The 26,249-nt window shown below is 44.4% G+C and overlaps 1 protein-coding gene across 1 annotated transcript in view; it reads right to left on the reverse strand.

The window, feature by feature from the left end:
• Positions 1 to 703: 703 nt before the first annotated feature.
• The window catches only part of LOC128366913 (mucin-5AC-like), a 66,997-nt gene continuing 41,451 nt past the window's right edge, over positions 704 to 26,249 (reverse strand). The window contains exon 8 of the mRNA XM_053327676.1: positions 704 to 837. Coding sequence (XP_053183651.1) covers positions 704 to 837 — 134 coding nt within the window. The remainder of the gene's footprint in view (positions 838 to 26,249) is intronic.

A 26,249-nucleotide genomic window follows, 5' to 3' on the forward strand; every position in this document is an offset into this window, starting at 1 on the left:
GTAGCACAGCATTATTACATTACTGTCACATGGTGTACTCTGCAGACAGAGACAGCAGGTCACTTACAGCTGCAGCTTGTAGCTTTGCACACTGGCAGCCCCACATGGCAGCATGAGGGAAATCAACACCAGCAGCCACAAATCAACTGGTGGGTATGACTGCAGCTCTACTCTGTGATTGAAGCTGATAAGACGCCAAAAATCTTGCCTGTGCAGCTTTGATTTGCTTAAATCTCACTCAGTGGAGTGCACACAATACAAGAGAAATAAGAAATCACTCAACAACTTCAATCAGGCTTCAAAGATTACAAAATTACAACTCAGCCATGACACATAAATAGTCCTCTTAGAGCACAAGACAGCTCATGGGCATTAAAACAAGACACTGTATGTGTGTGTGTGTGTGCCACTATCAATAAAGTCCATGTTCAATAGAGACAAAAAGAGCTAAAGAAAGCCACTGAGAGCTTTAAAAGCCCACAACTGCTAACCACTGTCGCCTGAGGGCTGCTGTGGTGTGTGTGAATGAGAGAGAGAGGTGTATGAATCAAATACATGTGTGTAGGACTTATGAAAAGTAGACTGCCTGCCTTTCCCTCTGTGTGTGTGTGTGTGTGTGTGTGTGTGTGTGTGTGTGTGTGTGTGTGTGTGTGTGTGTGTGTGTGGCGGTTAAGCCATCATGAGGGTGACAGCATGTCTGTGACTAGCGGCTCCCCGCAGGCCACAGGAGGACTTCCAGGACCGCCGCAGAGGGGAGGCAGCCAGGCGCCCGGGCCCAGACCAGAGCCACCGCATTTCGGGGGAAGGCTGCAACCACAGGCCCCGGCTTCACAAGGCCTGCGTGGAGTACACCGGCAGCACTCATACACTCAATAGAAGCAGTGTGTTGTGTTGTAACGTCACTACTCGCAGAACTTGTCTTCATATCAAATCAAATGAGCTTGTAGAGCTGCTTTAAAATGTGTTCTTGAAATGTTGAACTAAGATTGAACCGAATTTAAATACTGCCAAGATGCAAATGTGGCTCCAGATAAATTTTGTGTGTGTATGTTTGTGTGTCATGAGCAGTATTATAATTACAGAGAGACTGCAGAGGAATGATAATTAAAACTGCAAGCAGTGATGAACGGGCCCTCGCGCCCCCATGCACCGCCCCGTACTCGCATGTCGGTGCGTGCTGCAGTCACACGGCAGACACAGCGGGCACGTAGACGTCTTGGCACCTGGGCTTGTAATGAATGTTGTGTGATGGGGCTAAGTCACATTGCATGTGTCCATTAGGTGGCGCTAGAGATCACCCACCAATTACATGTCATTTTGCAGTGTGTGCTGTGGAGAACACATCCTGTAAATTTCATGTAAATCGGATAATGTTTGTCATGTGAGGCTGACTTCCTGTGTCCAGTAGGTGGCGCTGTGTATTTGACGCAGTATTGATGCATAGATGTGTTCAGGGCGGGACCCTCTACATGTGTGATCAATTTGGTGTAGATCAGACAATGCCTGTAGGAGTTATAAGGACTTCCTGCTTTATGGCGAAGCATCGAAATTGTTTGCACAGCCACGCCCAACAGGAAGAAGTCATAAAAAAGCTTTTGATAACTTTTCATCTCCAATGTCTCAAGATGACTCTGTATGAATTTGAAGTGAATGGGATGAAATCTCTAGGACTAGTTCGTTCAAATATGAGGCCTGGAAATGACCAAAAAATGCACCAAAATTGAGCATTTGTCCCAAGATGGCCGACTTCCTGTTGGACTTAGGGTATGGGTCCAAAGGGCGTTTTTGTGCGTCTGGAGATGATACATAAGCCTACCGAGTTTCATTCTTCTATGTCAATCGGGAAGGCTGAGGTTCAATTTTGAAATATTCAAGGGGGCGCTATTGAGCCGTTTAGTCACGCCCATCCCATTGAAGTATATAGGATGTTAAATGACCCCACTCCAGACATGTGTGTTGAGTTTCGTTACCGTGGAGGCATCCTTTGCCCCTGAAAACAGTAATCGTATTTCATGGCGTTGAATGCGTTGTCATGGCAACAGTATTTGATGATGGGTCACGAGTTGCAGAATGTAGCATCACCAAGGTCTTATGTGTCAGCTGAGTCAATTTTAGGTGGAAATACTTAAGATTATGGGAGTAAGTAATGAACAAATGACGCAAGTGACTTCCTGTCGCCACTAGGTGGCGCTATGACTGTCACTAAATATGAGACTGTACATGTGTTCAGACTGGGACACTGAACAAGCATATTAAATTTGGAAAAGCTCAGACTATGTGGAGTCAAGTTATGAGGGTTTGAATTTTCATGGCGAAGGATCGAAATTCGCCACGTCACCACGGCAACCAGGAATGACGAGGGAAAAAGCTTTTGATAACTTTTCATCTCCAATGTCTCAAGATGATCCTGTGTGAATTTGAAGTGTATGGGATGAAGATTATGGGAGTAATTAGTGAAAGAATGAAGCAAGTGACTTCCTGTTGCCAGTAGGTGGCGCTATGACTGTCACTAAATATGAGACTGTACATGTGTTCAGACCAGGACACTGAACAAGCATATTAAATTTGGAAAAGCTCAGACTATGTGGAGTCAAGTTATGAGGGTTTGAATTTTCATGGCGAAGGATCGAAATTCGCCACGTCACCACGGCAACCAGGAATGACGTGGGAAAAAGCTTTTGATAACTTTTCATCTTCAATGTCTCAAGATGACTGTGTGTGAATTTGAAGTGGATGGGATGAAAACTCTAGGAGTAGTTGGTTCAAATATGATGCCACAATTTGCATTAAAATCAATATTTTGATTCAAAATGGCCGACTTCCTGTTGGAGTGACGTCATGGTACCCACAGACTTTTTTGTGCGTCTTGACATGATAAACATGTGTACCGAGTTTCATTTCTCTACGTCAATCTGTGGCGAGGGGCTCGATTTTATTGATTTTGCAGGGGGCGCTAGAGAGCCATTTTGCCACGCCCATTTATGCAAACCATAAAATATCAAATTTTTCACCGGGTCTGACATGTGTGCAAACTTTGGTGACTTTTAAGGCACGTTCAGGGGGGCAAAAAGGCAGTTACTTTGTCACAAGAAAAATTAAAACTGCAAGCAGTGATGAACGGGCCCTCGCGCCCCCATGCACCGCGCCGTACGCGCATGTCGGTGCATGCTGCAGTTACATGGCAGACACAGCGGGCACGTAGACTTCTTGGCACCTGGGCTTGTAATGAATATTGTGTGATGGGGCTAAGTCACATTGCATGTGTCCACTAGGTGGCGCTAGAGATCACCCACCAATTACATGTCATGTTGCAGTGTGTGATGTGGAGAAGACATCCTGTAAATTTCATATAAATAGGATAATGTTTGTCATATGAAGCTGACTTCCTGTGTCCAGTAGGTGGCGCTGTGTATTTGACACAGTATTGATGCATAGATGTGTTCAGGGCGGGACCCTCTACATGCGTGATGAATTTGGTGTAGACAGGACAATGTCTGTAGGAGTTATGAGGACTTCCTGCCTCATGGCGAAGCATCGAAATTGTACGCACAGCCACGCCCAACAGGAAGAAGTCATAAAAAAGATTTTGATAACTGGCGCTATGTCTTAGCTGAGTCAATTTCAGGTGTAAATACTTAAGATTATGAGAGTAATTAGTGAAAGAATGAAGGAAGTGACTTCCTGTTGCCAGTAGGTGGCGCTATGACTGTCACTGAACATGAGACTGTACTTGTGTTCAGACCAGGACGCTGAACAAGCATCTGAAATTTGGAAAAGCTCAGACCATGTGGAGTCAAGTTATGAGGTTTTGAAATTTCATGGCGAAGCATCGAAATTCGCCGCTTCACCACGGCAACCAGGAATGGCGGGGGAAAAAGCTTTTGATAACTTTTCATCTCCAATGTCTCAAGATGATTCTGTGTGAATTTGAAGTTGATGGGATGAAATCCCTAGGACTAGTTCGTTCAAATATGAAGCCTGGAAATGACCAAAAAACTCAGCAAAATATAGCATTTTTCCCAAGATGGCGGACTTCCTGTTGGACTTAGGGTATGCGTCCAAATGGCGTTTTTGTGCGTCTGGAGATGATACATAAACCTACCGAGTTTCATTCTTCTATGTCAATCGGGAAGGCTGAGGTTCAATTTTGAAATAATCAAGGGGGCGCTATTGAGCCGTTTAGCCACGCCCATCCCATTGAAGTATATAGGATGTTAAATGAACCCACTCCAGACGTGTGTGTTGAGTTTCATTACCGTGGACGCATCCTTTGCCCCTGAAAACTGTAATCGTATTTTCATGGCGTTGAATGTGTTGTCATGGCAACGGTATTTGATGATGGGTCATGAGTTGCAGAATGTAGCATCACCAAGGTCTTATTTGTCAGTTGACTCAAATTCAGGTGTAAATACTTAAGATTATGGGAGTAATCAGTGAAAGACTGAAGCAAGTGACTTCCTGTTGCCAGTAGGTGGCGCTATGACTGTCACTAAATATGAGACTGTATATGTGTTCAGACCGGGACGCTGAACAAGCATATTAAATTTGGAAAAGCTCAGACCATGTGGAGTCAAGTTATGAGAGTTTGAAATTTAATGGCGAAGCATCGAAATTCGCCGCGTCACCACGGCAACCAGGAATGACGGGCAAAAAAGCTTTTGATAACTTTTCATCTCCAATGTCTCAAGATGACTCTGTGTGAATTTGAAGTGGATGGGATGAAAACTGTAGGACTAGTTCGTTAAAGTACGAGGAGTGGAAAACGCCAAAATCGCACATATTTTTCAAAATGGCCGACTTCCTGTTGGAGTGACGTCATGGGCCCCACTGACTTTTTTGTGCGTCTGGACATGATACATATATATACCAAATTTCGTTCATGTACGTCAATCTCTCACATTTTTATATTCAATAGGGGGCGCTATTGAGCCATTTTGCCACGCCCATTTCTGCAAACCATAAAATATCAAAATTTTCGCCGGGTCTGGCTTGCGTGCAAACTTTGGTGACTTTTCGAGCACGTTCAGGGGGGCAAAAAGCCCGTTGTTTTGGGAGAAGAAAAATAATAATCCGGACAGATACAATAGGGCTTCGCGCTGGTCAGCGCTCGGGCCCTAATGACGCAAGTGACTTCCTGTTGCCAGTAGGTGGCGCTATGACTGTCACTAAATATGAGACTATACATGTGTTCAGACCAGGACGCTGAACAAGCATATTAAATTTGGAAAAGCTCAGAGCATGTGGAGTCAAGTTATGAGGGTTTGAAATTTCATGGCGAGACATCGAAATGCGCCACATCACCACGGCAACCAGGAATGATGGACGAAAAAGCTTTTGATAACTTGTCATCTCCAATGTCTCAAGATGTTTCTGAGCGAATTTGAAGTGGATGGGATGAAATCTCTAGGACTAGTTCATTCAACTATGAGACCTGGAAATGACCAAAAACTTCACCAAAATTGAGCATTTTTCCCAAGAAGGCCGACTTCCTGTTGGACTTAGGGTATAGGTCCAAATGGCATTTTTGTGCGTCTTGAGATGATACATAAACCTACCGAATTTCATTCTTCTATGTCAATCGGGAAGGCTGAGGTTCAATTTTGAAATATTCAAGGGGGCGCTATTGAGCCGTTTAGTCACGCCCATCCCATTGAAATATATATGATGTTAAATGACCCCACTCCAGACGTGTGTGTTGAGTTTCGTTACCGTGAAGGCATCCTTTGCCTCTGAAAACTGTAATCGTATTTTCATGGCGTTGAATGCGTTGTCATGGCAACAGTATTTGATGATGGGTCATGAGTTGCAGAATGTAGCATCACCAAGGTCTTATGTCTCAGCTGAGTCAATTTCAGGTGGAAATACTTAAGATTATGGGAATAATTAATGAACAAATGACGCAAGTGACTTCCTGTTGCCAGTAGGTGGCGCTATGGCTGTCACTAAATATGAGACTGTACATGTGTTCAGTCCAGGACCCTGAACAAGCATCTGAAATTTGGAAAAGCTGAGACCATGTGGAGTCAAGTTATGAGGGTTTGAAATTTCATGGCGAAGCATCGAAATTCGCCGCGTCACCACGGCAACCAGGAATGACGGGGGAAAAAGCTTTTGATAAATTTTCATCTCCAATGTCTCAAGATTACTCTGTGTGAATTTGAAGTGGATGGGATGAAATCTCTAGGACTAGTTCGCTCAAATATGATGCCAGATTCAGCATTAAAATCAATATTTTGATTCAAAATGGCCGACTTCCTGTTGGTGTTAGGGTATGTGTCCAAGAGACTTTTTGGTGCGTCTTGACATGTTGAACATGTGTACCAAGTTTCGTTTCTCTATGTCAATCTGTCACGAGGGGCTCGCTTTTATTGATTTTGTAGGGGGCGCTAGAGAGCCATTTTGCCACGCCCATTTCTGCAAACCATAAAATATCAAAATTTTCGCCGGGTCTGGCTTGCGTGCAAACTTTGGTGACTTTTAAGGCACGTTCAGGGGGGCAAAAAGGCCGTCATCGGGAGAGAAAAAAAATAATAATTAAAACTGCAAGCAGTGATGAACGGGCCCTCGCGCCCCCATGCACCGCCTTGTACGCGCATGTCGGTGCATGCTGCAGTCACACGGCAGACACAGCGGGCACGTAGACGTCTTGGCACCTGGGCTTGTAATGAATGTTGTATGATGGGGCTACGTCACATTGCATGTGTCCACTAGGTGGCGCTAGAGATCACCCACCAATTATATGTCATGTTGCAGTGTATGATGTGGAGAACACATCCTGTAAATTTCATGTAAATCGGATAATGTTTGTCATATGAGGCTGACTTCCTGTGTCCAGTAGGTGGCGCTGTGTATATGAAGCAGTATTGATGCATAGATGTGTTCAGGGCGGGACCCTCTACATGCGTGATCAATTTGGTGTAGGTGGGACAATGTCTGTAGGAGTTATAAGGACTTCCTGCTTCATGGCGAAGTATCGAAATTGTTTGCACAGCCACGCCCAACAGGAAGAAGTCATAAAAAAGCTTTTGATAACTTTTCATCTCCAATGTCTCAAGCTGACTCTGTGTGAATTTGAAGAGGATGGGATGAAATCCCTAGGACTAGTTCATTCAAATATGAGGCCTGGAAATGACCAAAAAATGCACCAAAATTGAGCATTTTTGCCAAGATGGCCGACTTCCTGTTGGACTTAGGGTATGGGTCCAAATGGCGTTTTTGTGCGTCTGGAGATGATACATAAACCTACCGAATTTCATTCTTCTATGTCAATCGGGGAGGCTGAGGTTCAATTTTGAAATATTAAAGGGGGCGCTATTGAGCCGTTTAGTCACGCCCATCCCATTGAAGTATATAGGATGTTAAATGAACCCACGCCAGACGTGTGTGTTGAGTTTCGTTACCGTGGAGGCATCTCTTGCCTCTGAAAACTGTAATCGTATTTTCATGGCGTTGAATGCGTTGTCATGGCAACAGTATTTGATGATGGGTCACGAGTTGCAGAATGTAGCATCACCAAGGTCTTATGTCTCAGCTGAGTCAATTTCAGGTGTAAATACTTAAGATTATGGGAGTAATAAGTGAAAGAATGAAGCAAGTGACTTCCTGTTGCCAGTAGGGGGCGCTATGACTGTCACTAAATATGAGACTGTACATGTGTTCAGACCAGGACACTGAACAAGCATATTAAATTTGGAAAAGCTCAGACCATGTGGAGTCAAGTTATGAGGGTTTGAAATTTCATGGCGAAGCATCGAAATTCGCCGCGTCACCACGGCAAGCAGGAATCATGGGCGAAAAAGCTTTTGATAACTTTTCATCTCCAATGTCTCAAGATGACTCTGTGTGAATTTGAAGTGGATGGGATGAAAACTCTAGGACTAGTTGGTTAAAGTACGAGCAGTGGAAAACGCCAAAATCGCACATATTTTTCAAAATGGCCGACTTCCTGTTGGAGTGACGTCATGGGCCCCACTGACTTTTTTGTGCGTCTGGACATGATGCATATATATACCAAATTTTGTTCATGTACGTCAATCTCTCACATTTTTATATTCAATAGGGGGCGCTATTGAGCCATTTTGCCACGCCCATTTCTGCAAACCATAAAATATCAAAATTTTCGCCGGGTCTGGCTTGCGTGCAAACTTTGGTGACTTTTCGAGCACGTTTAGGGGGGCAAAAAGGCCGTCGTTGTGCAAGAAAAAGAAAAATAATCTTGACAGATACAATAGGGCTTCGCGCTGGTCAGCGCTCGGGCCCTAATAATTAAAACTGCAAGCAGTGATGAACGGGCCCTCGCGCCCCCATGCACCGCCTCGTACGCGCATGCCGGTGCGTGCTGCAGGCACATGGCAGACACAGCGGGCACGTAGACGTCTTGGCACCCGGGCTCGTAATGAATGTTGTGTGATGGGGCTAAGTCACATTGCATGTGTCCACTAGGTGGCGCTAGAGATGACCCACCAATGACATGTCATGTTGCAGTGTGTGATGTGGAGAACACATCCTGTAAATTTCATGTAAATCGGATAATGTTTGTCATATGAGGCTGACTTCCTGTGTCCAGTAGGTGGCGCTGTGTATTTGACGCAGTATTGATGCATAGATGTGTTCAGGGCAGGACCCTCTACATGTGTGATGAATTTGGTGTAGACGGGACAATGTCTGTAGGAGTTATAAGGACTTCCTGCTTCATGGCGAAGCATCGAAATGGTTTGCACAGCCACGCCCAACAGGAAGAAGTCATAAAAAAGCTTTTGATAACTTTTCATCTCCAATGTCTCAAGCTGACTCTGTGTGAATTTGAAGTGGATGGGATGAAATCTCTAGGACTAGTGCGTTCAAATATGAGGCCTGGAAATGACCACAAAACTCACCAAAATTGAGCATTTTTCCCAAGATGGCCGACTTCCTGTTGGACTTAGGGTATGGGTCCAAATGGCGTTTTTGTGCGTCTGGAGATGATACATAAACCTACCGAATTTCATTCTTCTATGTCAATCGGGAAGTCTGAGGTTCAATTATGAAATATTCAAGGGGGCGCTATTGAGCCATTTAGTCACGGCCATCCCATTGAAGTATATAGGATGTGAAATGACCCCACTCCAGACGTGTGTGTTGAGTTTCGTTACCGTGGAGGCATCCTTTGCCTCTGAAAACTGTAATCGTATTTCATGGCGTTGAATGCGTTGTCATGGCAACAGTATTTGATGATGGGTCACGAGTTGCAGAATGTAGCATCACCAAGGTCTTATGTCTCAGCTGAGTCAATTTCAGGTGTAAATACTTAAGATTATGGGAGTAATTAGTGAAAGAATGAAGCAAGTGACTTCCTGTTGCCAGTAGGGGGCGCTATGACTGTCACTAAATATGAGACTGTACATGTGTTCAGACGGGGACACTGTACAAGCATATTAAATTTGGAAAAGCTCAGACCATGTGGAGTCAAGTTATGAGGGTTTGAATTTTCATGGCGAAGGATCGAAATTCGCCACGTCACCACGGCAACCAGGAATGACGAGGGAAAAAGCTTTTGATAACTATTCATCTCCAATGTCTCAAGATGATCCTGTGTGAATTTGAAGTGGATGGGATGAAGATTATGGGAGTACTTAGTGAAAGAATGAAGCAAGTGACTTCCTGTCGCCACTAGGTGGCGCTATGACTGTCACTAAATATGAGACTGTACATGTGTTCAGACCAGGACACTGAACAAGCATCTGAAATTTGGGAAAGCTCAGAGCATGTGGAGTCAAGTTATGAGGGTTTGAAATTTCATGGCGAAGCATCGAAATTCGCCGCGTCACCACGGCAACCAGGAATGACGTGGGAAAAAGCTTTTGATAATTTTGCATCTCCAATGTGTCAAGATGATTCTGTGTGAATTTGAAGTGGATGGGAAGAAAACTGTAGGAGTAGTTTGTTCAAATATGATGCCACAATTTGCATTAAAATCAATATTTTGATTCAAAATGGCCGACTTCCTGTTGGTGTTAGGGTATGTGTCCAAGAGACTTTTTCGTGCGTCTTGACATGATGAATATGTGTACCAAGTTTCGTTTCTCTATGTCAATCTGTCACGAGGGGCTCGCTTTTATTGATTTTGTAGGGGGCGCTAGAGAGCCATTTTGCCACGCCCATTTCTGCAAACCATAAAATATCAAAATTTTCGCCGGGTCTGGCTTGCGTGCAAACTTTGGTGACTTTTAAGGCACGTTCAGGGGGGCAAAAAGGCCGTCATCGGGAGAGAAAAAAAATAATAATAATAATCATGGCAAAAACAATAGGGCTTCGCGCTGGTCAGCGCTCGGGCCCTAATTAAAACTGCAAGCAGTGATGAACGGGCCCTCGCGCCCCCATGCACCGCCCCGTACTCGCATGTCGGTGCGTGCTGCGGTCACACGGAAGACACAGCGGGCACGTAGACGTCTTGGCACCGGGGCTTGTAATGAACATGGTGTGATGGGGCTAAGTCACATTGCATGTGTCCACTAGGTGGCGCTAGAGATCACCCACCAATTACATGTCATGTTGCAGTGTGTGATGTGGAGAACACATCCTGTAAATTTCATGTAAATCGGATAATGTTTGTCATATGAGGCTGACTTCCTGTGTCCAGTAGGTGGCGCTGTGTATATGAAGCTGTATTGATGCATAGATGTGTTCAGGGCGGGACCCTCTACATGTGTGATCAATTTGGTGTAGGTGGGACAATGTCTGTAGGAGTTACAAGGACTTCCTGCTTCATGGCGAAGCATCGAAATTGTTTGCACAGCCACGCCCAACAGGAAGAAGTCATAAAAAAGCTTTTGATAACTTTTCATCTCCAATGTCTCAAGATGACTCTGTGCGAATGTGAAGTGGATGGGATGAAATCTCTAGGACTAGTGCGTTCAAATATGAGGCCTGGAAATGACCAAAACACTCACCAAAATTGAGCATTTTCCCAAGATGGCCGACTTCCTGTTGGTCTTAGGGTATGGGTCCAAATGGCGTTTTTGTGCGTCTGGAGATGATACATAAACCTACCGAATTTCATTCTTCTATGTCAATGGGGAAGTCTGAGGTTCAATTTTGAAATATTCAAGGGGGCGCTATTGAGCCATTTAGTCACGGCCATCCCATTGAAGTATATAGGATGTTAAATGACCACACTCCAGACGTGTGTGTTGAGTTTCGTTACCGTGGAGGCATCCTTTGCCCCTGAAAAGTGTAATCGTATTTCATGGCGTTGAATGCGTTGTCATGGCAACAGTATTTGATGATGGGTCACGAGTTGCAGAATGTAGCATCACCAAGGTCTTATGTCTCAGCTGAGTCAATTTCAGGTGTAAATACTTAAGATTATGGGAGTAATTAGTGAAAGAATGAAGCAAGTGACTTCCTGTTGCCAGTAGGGGGCGCTATGACTGTCACAAAATATGAGACTGCACATGTGTTCAGACTGGGACACTGAACAAGCATCTGAAATTCGGAGAAGCTCAGACTATGTGGAGTCAAGTTATGAGGGTTTGAATTTTCATGGCGAAGGATCGAAATTCGTCGCATCACCACGGCAACCAGGAATGACGAGGGAAAAAGCTTTTGATAACTTGTCATCTCCAATGTCTCAAGATGATCCTGTGTGAATTTGAAGTGGATGGGATGAAGATTATGGGAGTAATTAGTGAAAGAATGAAGCAAGTGACTTCCTGTTGCCAGTAGGTGGCGCTATGACTGTCACTAAATATGAGACTGTACATGTGTTCAGACCAGGACGCTGAACAAGCATCTGAAATTTGGTAAAGCTCAGACCATGTGAAGTCAAGTTATGAGGGTTTGAATTTTCATGGCGAAGGATCGAAATTCGCCGCGTCACCACGGCAACCAGGAATGACGGGGGAAAAAGCTTTTGATAACTTGTCATCTCCAATGTCTCAAGATGACTCTGTGTGAATTTGAAGTGGATGGGAAGAAAACTGTAGGAGTAGTGCGTTCAAATATGATGCCACAATTTGCATTAAAATCAATATTTTGATTCAAAATGGCCGACTTCCTGTTGGTGTTAGGGTATGTGTCCAAGAGACTTTTTGGTGCGTCTTGACATGTTGAACATGTGTACCAAGTTTCGTTTCTCTATGTCAATCTGTCACGAGGGGCTCGCTTTTATTGATTTTGTAGGGGGCGCTAGAGAGCCATTTTGGCACGCCCATTTGTGCAAACCATAAAATATCGAAATTTTCGCCGGGTCTGGCTTGCGTGCAGACTTTGGTGAGTTTCGGGGCACGTTCAGGGGGGCAAAAAGGCCGTCGTCGGGAGAGAAAAAAAATAATAATAATTAAAGCTGCAAGCAGCGATGATCGGGCCCAAGCCCCCCCCACGCACCGCCCCGTACGCGCATGTCGGTGCGTGCTGCAGTCACACGGCAGACACAGCGGGCACATACACGTCTTGGCACGCGGGCTTGTAATGAACGTTGTGTGATGGGGCTAAGTCACATCGCATGTGTCCACTAGGTGGCGCTAAAGATCACCCACCAATTATATGTCATGTTGCAGTGTGTGATGTGGAGAACACATCCTGTAAATTTCATGTAAATCGGATAATGTTTGTCATATGAGGCTGACTTCCTGTGTCCAGTAGGTGGCGCTGTGTATATGAAGCAGTATTGATGCATAGATGTGTTCAGGGCGGGACCCTCTACATGTGTGATCAATTTGGTGTAGACAAGACAATGTCTGTAGGAGTTATAAGGACTTCCTGCTTTATGGCGAAGCATCGAAATTGTGTGCACAGCCACGCCCAACAGGAAGAAGTCATAAAAAAGCTTTTGATAACTTGTCATCTCCCATGTCTCAAGATGACTCTGAGCGAATTTGAAGTGGATGGAATGAAATCTCTAGGACTAGTTTGTTAAAATATGAGGCCTGGAAATGACCAAAAAACTCACTAAAATATAGCATTTTTCCCAAGATGGCCGACTTCCTGTTGGACTTAGGGTATGGATCCAAATGCCGTTTTTGTGCGTCTGGAGATGATACATAAACCTACCGAATTTTATTCTTGTATGTCAATCGGGAAGGCTGAGGTTCAATTTTGAAATATTCAAGGGGGCGCTATTGAGCCGTTTAGTCACACCCATCCCATTGAAGTATATAGGATGTTAAATGAACCCACTCCAGACTTGTGTGTTGAGTTTCGTTACCGTGGAGGCATCCTTTGCCCCTAAAAACTGTAATCGTATTATCATGGCGTTGAATGTGTTGTCATGGCAACGGTATTTGATGATGGGTCATGAGTTGCAGAATGTAGCATCACCAAGGTCTTATGTCTCAGCTGAGTTAATTTCAGGTATAAATACTTATGATTATGGGAGTAATCAGTGAAAGACTGAAGCAAGTGACTTCCTGTTGCCAGTAGGTGGCGCTATGACTGTCACTAAATATCAGACTGTACATGTGTTCAGACCGGGACGCTGAACAAGCATATGAAATTTGGAAAAGCTCAGACCATGTGGAGTGAAGTTATGAGGGTTTGAAATTTCATGGCGAAGGATCGAATGGTGAAGGAAATTGTCGGCGCCGCCACGGCCAAACCGGATCCCTAATCAGAAAGTTTTTGATAACTTTTCATCTCCAATGTCTCAAGATGTTTCTGAGTGAATTTGAAATCGGTCGGATTAAATCTCTAGGAGGAGATGGCTCAAATGCGAGGTGTGGAAATCGCCAAAAACGCAGATTTGATACAAAATGGCCGACTTCCTGTAGGAGTGAGGGTATGGGTACAAGAGACTTTTTTGTGCGTCTTTACACGATACATATGTGTACTGAATTTCGTTTGTGTAGGACAATCTCAGGGGTGGGGCTCGCTTTTTTAAATTTTCTAGGGGGCGCTACAGAGCCATTTTGCCACGCCCATTTATGCAAACTATAAAATATGAAATTTTTCGCCGGGCCGAACCTGATTGCACATTTTGGTGACTTTTCGCGCACGTTTAGGGGGCCAAAAACGCGTTTGTTTTGTTTAATAATAATAATAATAATTAAAGCTGCAAGCAGCGATGATCGGGCCCAAGCCCCCCCCACGCACCGCCCCGTACGCGCATGTCGGTGCGTGCTGCAGTCACACGGCAGACACAGCGGGCACATACACGTCTTGGCACGCGGGCTTGTAATGAACGTTGTGTGATGGGGCTAAGTCACATCGCATGTGTCCACTAGGTGGCGCTAAAGATCACCCACCAATTATATGTCATGTTGCAGTGTGTGATGTGGAGAACACATCCTGTAAATTTCATGTAAATCGGATAATGTTTGTCATATGAGGCTGACTTCCTGTGTCCAGTAGGTGGCGCTGTGTATATGAAGCAGTATTGATGCATAGATGTGTTCAGGGCGGGACCCTCTACATGCGTGAGCAATTTGGTGTAGACAAGACAATGTCTGTAGGAGTTATAAGGACTTCCTGCTTTATGGCGAAGCATCGAAATTGTGTGCACAGCCACGCCCAACAGGAAGAAGTCATAAAAAAGCTTTTGATAACTTGTCATCTCCCATGTCTCAAGATGACTCTGAGCGAATTTGAAGTGGATGGAATGAAATCTCTAGGACTAGTTTGTTAAAATATGAGGCCTGGAAATGACCAAAAAACTCACTAAAATATAGCATTTTTCCCAAGATGGCCGACTTCCTGTTGGACTTAGGGTATGGATCCAAATGCCGTTTTTGTGCGTCTGGAGATGATACATAAACCTACCGAATTTTATTCTTGTATGTCAATCGGGAAGGCTGAGGTTCAATTTTGAAATATTCAAGGGGGCGCTATTGAGCCGTTTAGTCACACCCATCCCATTGAAGTATATAGGATGTTAAATGAACCCACTCCAGACTTGTGTGTTGAGTTTCGTTACCGTGGAGGCATCCTTTGCCCCTAAAAACTGTAATCGTATTATCATGGCGTTGAATGTGTTGTCATGGCAACGGTATTTGATGATGGGTCATGAGTTGCAGAATGTAGCATCACCAAGGTCTTATGTCTCAGCTGAGTTAATTTCAGGTATAAATACTTATGATTATGGGAGTAATCAGTGAAAGACTGAAGCAAGTGACTTCCTGTTGCCAGTAGGTGGCGCTATGACTGTCACTAAATATCAGACTGTACATGTGTTCAGACCGGGACGCTGAACAAGCATATGAAATTTGGAAAAGCTCAGACCATGTGGAGTGAAGTTATGAGGGTTTGAAATTTCATGGCGAAGGATCGAATGGTGAAGGAAATTGTCGGCGCCGCCACGGCCAAACCGGATCCCTAATCAGAAAGTTTTTGATAACTTTTCATCTCCAATGTCTCAAGATGTTTCTGAGTGAATTTGAAATCGGTCGGATTAAATCTCTAGGAGGAGATGGCTCAAATGCGAGGTGTGGAAATCGCCAAAAACGCAGATTTGATACAAAATGGCCGACTTCCTGTAGGAGTGAGGGTATGGGTACAAGAGACTTTTTTGTGCGTCTTTACACGATACATATGTGTACTGAATTTCGTTTGTGTAGGACAATCTCAGGGGTGGGGCTCGCTTTTTTAAATTTTCTAGGGGGCGCTACAGAGCCATTTTGCCACGCCCATTTATGCAAACTATAAAATATGAAATTTTTCGCCGGGCCGAACCTGATTGCACATTTTGGTGACTTTTCGCGCACGTTTAGGGGGCCAAAAACGCGTTTGTTTTGTATAATAATAATAATAATAATAATCGGTACGATTACAATAGGGCCTTCGCACTGTAGTGCTTGGGCCCTAATTAAAACTGCAAGCAGTGATGAACGGGCCCTCGCGCCCCCACGCATGTCGGGCTGCGGCTCGGTCGCAGAATGTAGCATCACCAAGGTCTTATGTCTCAGCTGAGTTAATTTCAGGTGTAAATACTTAAGATTATGGGAGTAATTAGTCAACGAATGAAGCAAGTGACTTACTGTTGCCAGTAGGTGGCGCTATGACTGTCACTAAATATGAGACTGTACATGTGTTCAGACCAGGACGCTGAACAAGCATATTAAATTTGGAAAAGCACAGACCATGTGGAGTGAAGTTATGAGGGTTTGAAATTTCATGGCGAAGCATCGAAATTCGCCGCTTCACCACTGCAACCAGGAATGACGGGGGAAAAAGCTTTTGATAACTTGTCATCTCCAATGTCTCAAGATGATTCTGTGTGAATTTGAAGTGGATGGGATGGAATCTGTAGGACTAGTGCGTTCAAATATGAGGCCTGGAAATGACCAAAAAAATCACCAAAATATAGCATTTTTCCCAAGATGGCCGACTTCCTGTTGGACTTAGGGTATGGGTCCAAATGGCGTTTTTGTGCGTCTGGAGATGATACATAAACCTACCGAGTTTCATTCTTCTATGTCTATCGGGAAGGCTGAGGTGCAATTTTGAAATATTCAAGGGGGCGCTTTTGAGCCGTGTAGCCACGCCCATCCCATGGAAGTATATAGGATGTTAAATGAACCCACTCCAGACGTGTGTGTTGAGTTTCGTTACCGTGGAGGCATCCTTTGCCTCTGAAAACTGTAATCGTATTTTCATGGCGTTGAATGTGTTGTCATGGCAACGGTATTTGATGATGCGTCACGAGTTGCAGAATGTAGCATCACCAAGGTCTTATGTCTCAGCTGAGTCAATTTCAGGAATAAATACTTAAGATTATGGGAGTAATTAATGAACAAATGACGCAAGTGACTTCCTGTTGCCAGTAGGTGGCGCTATGACTGTCACTAAATATGAGACTGTACATGTGTTCAGACCGGGACGCTGAACAAGCATATTAAATTTGGAAAGCCTCAGACCATGTGGAGTCAAGTTATGAGGGTTTGAAATTTCATGGCGAAGCATCGAAATTCGCCGCGTCACCACGGCAACCAGGAATGACGTGGGAAAAAGCTTTTGATAAATTTTCATCTCCAATGTCTCAAGATGACTCTGTGTGAATTTGAAGTGGATGGGATGAAATCTCTAGGAGTAGTGCGTTCAAATATGATGCCACAATTTGCATTAAAATCAATATTTTGATTCAAAATGGCCGACTTCCTGTTGGTGTTAGGGTATGTGTCCAAGAGACTTTTTGGTGCGTCTTGACATGATGAACATGTGTACCAAGTTTCGTTTCTCTATGTCAATCTGTCACGAGGGGCTCGCTTTTATTGATTTTGTAGGGGGCGCTATTGAGCCATTTTGCAACGCCCATTTGTGCAAACCATAAAATATCAAAATTTTCGCCAGGTCTGGCTTGCGTGCAAACTTTGGTGACTTTTAAAGCACGTTAAGGGGGGCAAAAAGGCCGTCGTTGTGCAAGAAAAAGAAAAATAATAATCCGGACAGATACAATAGGGCTTCGCGCTGGTCAGCGCTCGGGCCCTAACTAGAACTGTTCGTACCGAACAGTTATGAACGGGGGCCAAGCCATCCGGCGTAACTCGTCCCCCACGTGACTCGCCCCGCAAAGCCCACGCAATATGGCCTAAAAGGACGACGGGGCTCTGGGCGTGCGTCAGGACACAGGCCAATGTCTGAGCCTCAGTATTCACTGTAATGGGAAGTGCGAAAGGCCGAATGTGTGGCGATTTGGATTTGTCGTAATAAGTCCCGCCCACTTTCACCGATTGTTACGTAATTTTGCAGCTGGCCTCTGGAGTGATGTTTCATCATGCTCACCAAATTATGTGTGAATGCGATCATCTTTTAGGAAACTTGATATTTGTGGGTTTATAACGCCCCCTGTTGATTGATTTGCACCATATTTGGCACAGAGCCTCTGGATGACTTCCTGAACAAGTGACTTAAGTTTGACGTTAAAAGCATTTACTTTGACCAAAATATGAAACAATGTGTTTTTTTAAGCTAGCAAAAAAGATTGTTTGGCTATAAATAGAGCATTTTTTGGAGTGCCAAAATTCTTTTGATAACTTTTCACCAGACTCATCTGGAGATTATATATGCAAAGTTTCATGCAGATAGCTCTTAAACTGTAGGAGGAGTTCAAAAAAGTAGGTTTTGCATATGCAGTGATTTAGCAAAGGAAATCTGCAGTAGAAGTGGGCGGGGCCTATATCAGAAAATCCAGCTCTATTCAGGGAATACATGGATATGATGTATATGAATGTGTCATTTAAAATGTGGAAGTTACAGGCAAAAACGCGTTTGTATCCGTTATAGCGCCACCTAGTGGTGTAGATGTGCTATTTTTGTTGTGGAAGATCTGTGTCCTATTCTATATGTACCCTATAAATTTCACAACCCTCATCATGAAAGTTCAGCTAAAATAAATGCTTGTTGTTTATGTACTTATAAGCCACGCCCACATTTACCAGTCATGACCACCTTCAATATATGGCCTCAGCAATGGGTGTGCATCATACCTACCGAATTTGGTAGAAATCCGTAAAGCCGTTCAAGAGATATACATTTCCTAGATTTGTAGCGCCCCCTAGTGGTCAACATTCACAAAACTTGGCTCATACCCTCACAGTCACATGCCAACCAAGGATCTGACATTTGGTGTTAATAGCATTTAGTTGGACCGAGATATCCAACAGTTAGCATTTTCATAGCTAGCTACAGAAATTAATTTGTTAATAATTTGCGCCTACCTTGGCCGAGCAAAATTCTTTTGATAACTTAAGATCCGGTTGAGCTGGGCAGTGTACGTGCCAAGTTTCATGCAGATCGGACAAAACCCCGAGGAGGAGTTCGAAAAAGTAGGTTTTCCAGTTTTTGCGATTTTGCGCAAAAATTTTCTAGGCGGAAGTGGGCGTGGCCAATGGCAAAGTGATTCAGCTCTATTCAGGGAATCTGGGGATATAAGGTTTTTGAATGTGCGATATACGGTGTGAGAGTTATAGGCCAAAACGCGTTTTTCTTACTTATAGCGCCCCCTGCAGGCGGACATATGTAGTTTTTTGCGTCTGAGGTACGTGCAGGGGTCTGGACCAACCCTCCAAATTGCACCGCCCTCCCTTGCACGGTGTAGCCTGCAGCACCAGTTTTATCAACGGAAAAATAATAATAATAATAATAATAATAAAAATCAACACAAAAACAATAGGGTTCCTAGCACCGCTGGTACTAGGAAACGCGTCTGCTTGCATACGCGTTTCCTCGTCCCCTCGGGCTTGGCCCCCTAATAATCGGTACGATTACAATAGGGCCTTCGCACTGTAGTGCTTGGGCCCTAATTAAAACTGCAAGCAGTGATGAACGGGCCCTCGCGCCCCATGCACCGCCTTGTACGCGCATGTCGGTGCATGCTGCAGTCACATGGCAGACGCAGCGGGCACGTAGAAGTCTTGGCACCGGGGCTTGTAATGAACACTGTGTGATGGGGCTAAGTCACATTGCATGTGTCCACTAGGTGGCGCTAGAGATCACCCACCAATTATATGTCATGTTGCAGTGTGTGATGTGGAGAACACATCCTGTAAATTTCATGTAAATCGGATAATGTTTGTCATATTAGGCTGACTTCCTGTGTCCAGTAGGTGGCGCTGTGTATTTGACACAGTATTGATGCATAGATGTGTCCAGGGCGGGACCCTCTACATGTGTGATCAATTTGGTATAGACGGGACAATGTCTGTAGGAGTTATAAGGACTTCCTGCTTCATGGCGAAGCATCGAAATTGTCTGCACAGCCACGCCCAACAGGAAGAAGTCATAAAAAAGCTTTTGATAACTGGCGTTATGTCTTAGCTGAGTCAATTTCAGGTGTAAATACTTAAGATTATGAGAGTAATTAGTGAAAGAATGAAGCAAGTGACTTCCTGTTGCCAGTAGGTGGCGCTATGACTGTCACTAAATATGAGACTGTACATGTGTTCAGACCAGGACGCTGAAGAAGCATATTAAATTTGGAAAAGCTCAGACCATGTGGAGTCAAGTTATGAGGGTTTGAAATTTCATGGCGAAGCATCGAAATTCGCCGCTTCACCACTGCAACCAGGAATGGCGAGGGAAAAAGATTTTGATAACTTGGCATCTCCAATGTCTCAAGATGATTCTGTCTGAATTTGAAGAGGATGGGATGAAATCCCTAGGACTAGTTAGTTCAAATATGAGACCTGGAAATGACCAAAAAATGCACCAAAATGGAGCATTTTTCCCAAGATGGCCGACTTCCTGTTGGACTTAGGGTATGGGTCCAAATGGCGTTTTTGTGCGTCTGGAGATGATACATAAACCTACCGAATTTCATTCTTCTATGTCAATCGGGAAGGCTGAGGTTCAATTTTGAAATATTCAAGGGGGCGCTATTGAGCCATTTAGTCACGCCCATCCCATTGAAGTACATAGGATGTTAAAGGACCCCACTCCAGACGTGTGTGTTGAGTTTCGATACCGTGGAGGCATCTTTTGCCTCTGAAACCTGTAATCGTATTTTCATGGCGTTGAATGCGTTGTCATGGCAACAGTATTTGATGATGGGTCACGAGTTGCAGAATGTGGTATCACCAAGGTCTTATGTCTCAGCTGAGTCAATTTCAGGTCGAAATACTTAAGATTATGGGAGTAATTAATGTACAAATGACGCAAGTGACTTCCTGTTGCCAGTAGGTGGCGCTATGACTGTCACTAAATATGAGACTGTACATGTGTTCAGACCAGGACCCTGAACAAACATCTGAAATTTGGAAAAGCAGAGACCATGTGGAGTCAAGTTATGAGGGTTTGAAATTTCATGGCGAAGCATCGAAATTCGCCGCGTCACCACGGCAACCAGGAATGACGGACGAAAAAGCTTTTGATAACTTTTCATCTCCAATGTCTCAAGATGACTCTGTGTGAATTTGAAGTGGATGGGAAGAAAACTCTAGGACTAGTTAGTTCAAATATGATGCCACAATTTGCATTAAAATCAATATTTTGATTCAAAATGGCCGACTTCCTGTTGGTGGGAGGATATGTGTCCAAGAGACTTTTTGGTGCGTCTTGACATGTTGAACATGTGTACCAAGTTTCGTTTCTCTATGTCAATCTGTCACGAGGGGCTCGCTTTTATTGATTTTGTAGGGGGCGCTAGAGAGCCATTTTGCCACGCCCATTTGTGCAAACTATAAAATATCGAAATTTTCGCCGGGTCTGGCTTGCGTGCAAACTTTGGTGAGATTCGGGGCACGTTCAGGGGGGCAAAAAGGCCGTCGTCGTGCAAGAAAAAGAAAAATAATAATAATCTTGACAGATACAATAGGGCTTCGCGCTGGTCAGCGCTCGGGCCCTAATTAAAACTGCAAGCAGTGATGAACGGGCCCTCGCGCCCCCATGCACCGCCCCGTACTCGCATGTCGGTGCGTGCTGCAGTCACACGGCAGACACAGCGGGCACGTAGACGTCTTGGCACCTGGGCTTGTAATGAATGTTGTGTGATGGGGCTAAGTCACATTGCATGTGTCCACTAGGTGGCGCTAGAGATCACCCACCAATTACATGTCATGTTGCAGTGTGTGATGTGGAGAACACATCCTGTAAATTTCATGTAAATCGGATAATGTTTGTCATATGAGGCTGACTTCCTGTGTCCAGTAGGTGGCGCTGTGTATATGACGCAGTATTGATGCATAGATGTGTTCAGGGCGGGACCCTCTACATGCGTGATGAATTTGGTGTAGACAGGACCATGTCTGTAGGAGTTATAAAGACTTCCTGCTTTATGGCGAAGCATCGAAATTGTTTGCACAGCCACGCCCAACAGGAAGAAGTCATAAAAAAGCTTTTGATAACTTGTCATATCCAATGTCTCAAGATGACTCTGTGTCAATTTGAAGTGGATGGGATGGAATCCCTAGGACTAGTGCGTTCAAATATGAGGCCTGGAAATGACCAAAAAACTCAGCAAAATATAGCATTTTTCCCAAGATGGCCGACTTCCTGTTGGACTTAGGGTATGGGTCCAAATGGCGTTTTTGTGCGTCTGGAGATGATACATAAACCTACCGAATTTCATTCTTGTATGTCAATCAGGAAGGCTGAGGTTCAATTTTGAAATATTCAAGGGGGCGCTATTGAGCCGTTTAGTCATGCCCATCCCATTGAAGTATATAGGACGTTAAATGAACCCACTCCAGGTGTGTGTGTTGAGTTTCGTTACCGTGGAGGCATCCTTTGCCCCTGAAAACTGTAATCGTATTTTCATGGCGTTGAATGTGTTGTCATGGCAACGGTATTTGATGATGGGTCATGAGCTGCAAAATGTAGCATCACCAAGGTCTTATGTCTCAGCTGAGTCAATTTCAGGTGGAAATACTCAAGATTATGGGAGTAATTAATGAACAAATGACGCAAGTGACTTCCTGTCGCCACTAGGTGGCGCTATGACTGTCACTAAATATGAGACTGTACATGTGTTCAGACCAGGACGCTGAACAATCATATTAAATTTGGAAAAGCTCAGACCATGTGGAGTCAAGTTATGAGGGTTTGAAATTTCATGGCGAAGGATCGAAATTCGCCGCGTCACCACGGCAACCAGGAATGACGGGGGAAAAAGCTTTTGATAACTTTTCATCTCCAATGTCTCAAGATGACTCTGTGTGAATTTGAAGTGGATGGGAAGAAAACTCTAGGAGTAGTGCGTTCAAATATGATGCCACAATTTGCATTAAAATCAATATTTAGATTCAAAATGGCCGACTTCCTGTTGGTGTTAGGGTATGTGTCCAAGAGACTTTTTGGTGCGTCTTGACATGATGAATATGTGTACCAAGTTTCGTTTCTCTATGTCAATCTGTCACGAGGGGCTCGCTTTTATTGATTTTGTAGGGGGCGCTAGAGAGCCATTTTGGCACGCCCATTTGTGCAAACCATAAAATATCGAAATTTTCGCCAGGTCTGGCTTGAATGCAAACTTTGGTGACTTTTAAGGCACGTTCAGGGGGGCAAAAAGGCCGTCATCGGGAGAGAAAAAAAATAATAATTAAAACTGCAAGCAGTGATGAACGGGCCCTCGCGCCCCCATGCACCGCCCCGTACTCGCATGTCGGTGCGTGCTGCAGTCACACGGAAGACACAGCGGGCACGTAGACGTCTTGGCACCTGGGCTTGTAATGAACATGGTGTGATGGGGCTAAGTCACATTGCATGTGTCCACTAGGTGGCGCTAGAGATCACCCACCAATTACATGTCATGTTGCAGTGTGTGATGTGGAGAACACATCCTCTAAATTTCATGTAAATCGGATAATGTTTGTCATATGAGGCTGACTTCCTGTGTCCAGTAGGTGGCGCTGTGTATATGAAGCTGTATTGATGCATAGATGTGTTCAGGGCGGGACCCTCTACATGTGTGATCAATTTGGTGTAGGTGGGACAATGTCTGTAGGAGTTATAAGGACTTCCTGCTTTATGGCGAAGCATCGAAATTGTTTGCACAGCCACGCCCAACAGGAAGAAGTCATAAAAAAGCTTTTGATAACTTGTCATCTCCAATGTCTCAAGATGAGTCTGTGCGAATGTGAAGTGGATGGGATGAAATCTCTAGGACTAGTGCATTCAAATATGAGGCCTGGAAATGACCAAAACACTCATCAAAATTGAGCATTTTTCCCAAGATGGCCGACTTCCTGTTGGTCTTAGGGTATGGGTCCAAATGGCATTTTTGTGCGTCTGGAGATGATACATAAACCTACCGAATTTCATTCTTCTATGTCAATGGGGAAGTCTGAGGTTCAATTTTGAAATATTCAAGGGGGCGCTATTGAGCCATTTAGTCACGGCCATCCCATTGAAGTATATAGGATGTTAAATGACCACACTCCAGACGTGTGTGTTGAGTTTCGTTACCGTGGAGGCATCCTTTGCCCCTGAAAAGTGTAATCGTATTTCATGGCGTTGAATGCGTTGTCATGGCAACAGTATTTGATGATGGGTCACGAGTTGCAGAATGTAGCATCACCAAGGTCTTATGTCTCAGCTGAGTCAATTTCAGGTGGAAATACTTAAGATTATGGGAGTAATTAGTGAAAGAATGAAGCAAGTGACTTCCTGTTGCCAGTAGGGGGCGCTATGACTGTCACAAAATATGAGACTGCACATGTGTTCAGACTGGGACACTGAACAAGCATCTGAAATTCGGAGAAGCTCAGACCATGTGGAGTCAAGTTATGAGGGTTTGAATTTTCATGGCGAAGGATCGAAATTCGCCGCGTCACCACGGCAACCAGGAATGACGGGGGAAAAAGCTTTTGATAACTTGTCATCTCCAATGTCTCAAGATGACTCTGTGTGAATTTGAAGTGGATGGGATGAAGATTATGGGAGTAATTAGTGAAAGAATGAAGCAAGTGACTTCCTGTTGCCAGTAGGTGGCGCTATGACTGTCACTAAATATGAGACTGTACATGTGTTCAGACTGGGACCCTGAACAAGCATGTGAAATTTGGTAAAGCTGAGACCATGTGAAGGCAAGTTATGAGGGTTTGAATTTTCTTGGCGAAGGATCGAAATTCGCCGCGTCACCACGGCAACCAGGAATGACGGGGGAAAAAGCTTTTGATAACTTGTCATCTCCAATGTCTCAAGATGACTCTGTGTGAATTTGAAGTGGATGGGAAGAAAACTGTAGGAGTAGTGCGTTCAAATATGATGCCACAATTTGCATTAAAATCAATATTTTGATTCAAAATGGCCGACTTCCTGTTGGTGTTAGGGTATGTGTCCAAGAGACTTTTTGGTGCGTCTTGACATGTTGAACATGTGTACCAAGTTTCGTTTCTCTATGTCAATCTGTCACGAGGGGCTCGCTTTTATTGATTTTGTAGGGGGCGCTAGAGAGCCATTTTGGCACGCCCATTTGTGCAAACCATAAAATATCGAAATTTTCGCCGGGTCTGGCTAGCGTGCAGACTTTGGTGAGTTTCGGGGCACGTTCAGGGGGGCAAAAAGGCCGTCGTCGGGAGAGAAAAAAAATAATAATAATAATAATAATCATGGCAAAAACAATAGGGCTTCGCGCTGGTCAGCGCTCGGGCCCTAATAATAATTAAAACTGCAAGCAGTGATGAACGGGCCCTCGCGCCCCCATGCACCGCCCCGTACTCGCATGTCGGTGCGTGCTGCAGTCACACGGCAGACACAGCGGGCACGTAGACGTCTTGGCACCCGGGCTTGTAATGAATGTTGTGTGATGGGGCTAAGTCACATTGCATGTGTCCACTAGGTGGCGCTAGAGATCACCCACCAATTACATGTCATGTTGCAGTGTGTGCTGTGGAGAACACATCCTGTAAATTTCATGTAAATCGGATAATGTTTGTCATATGAGGCTGACTTCCTGTGTCCAGTAGGTGGCGCTGTGTATTTGACGCAGTATTGATGCATAGATGTGTTCAGGGCGGGACCCTCTACATGCGTGATCAATTTGGTGTAGACAGGACCATGTCTGTAGGAGTTATAAAGACTTCCTGCTTCATGGCGAAGCATCGAAATTGTTTGCACAGCCACGCCCAACAGGAAGAAGTCATAAAAAAGCTTTTGATAACTTTTCATCTCCAATGTCTCAAGATGATTCTGTGTGAATTTGAAGAGGATGGGATGGAATCCCTAGGACTAGTGCGTTCAAATATGAGGCCTGGAAATGACCAAAAAATGCACCAAAATTGAGCATTTTTCCCAAGATGGCCGACTTCCTGTTGGACTTAGGGTATGGGTCCAAATGGCGTTTTTGTGCGTCTGGAGATGATACATAAACCTACCGAGTTTCATTCTTCTACGTCAATCGGGAAGGCTGAGGTTCGATTTTGAAATATTCAAGGGGGCGCTATTGAGCCGTTTAGTCACTCCCATCCCATTGAAGTATATAGGATGTTAAATGACCCGACTCCAGACGTGTGTGTTGAGTTTCGTTACCGTGGAGGCATCCTTTGCCCCTGAAAACTGTAATCGTATTTTCATGGCGTTGAATGTGTTGTCATGGCAACGGTATTTGATGATGGGTCATGAGTTGCAGAATGTAGCATCACCAAGGTCTCATGTCTCAGCTGAGTCAATTTCAGGTGGAAATACTTAAGATTATGGGAATAATTAATGAACAAATGACGCAAGTGACTTCCTGTTGCCAGTAGGGGGCGCTATGACTGTCACTAAATATGAGACTGTACATGTGTTCAGATCAGGACGCTGAACAAGCATATTAAATTTGGAAAAGCTGAGACCATGTGGAGTCAAGTTATGAGGGTTTGAAATTTCATGGCGAAGCATCGAAATTCGCCGCGTCACCACGGCAA

The sequence above is a fragment of the Scomber japonicus genome, chromosome 2 (genome assembly GCF_027409825.1).
Source record: "Scomber japonicus isolate fScoJap1 chromosome 2, fScoJap1.pri, whole genome shotgun sequence".
Lineage (NCBI taxonomy): Eukaryota > Metazoa > Chordata > Actinopteri > Scombriformes > Scombridae > Scomber > Scomber japonicus.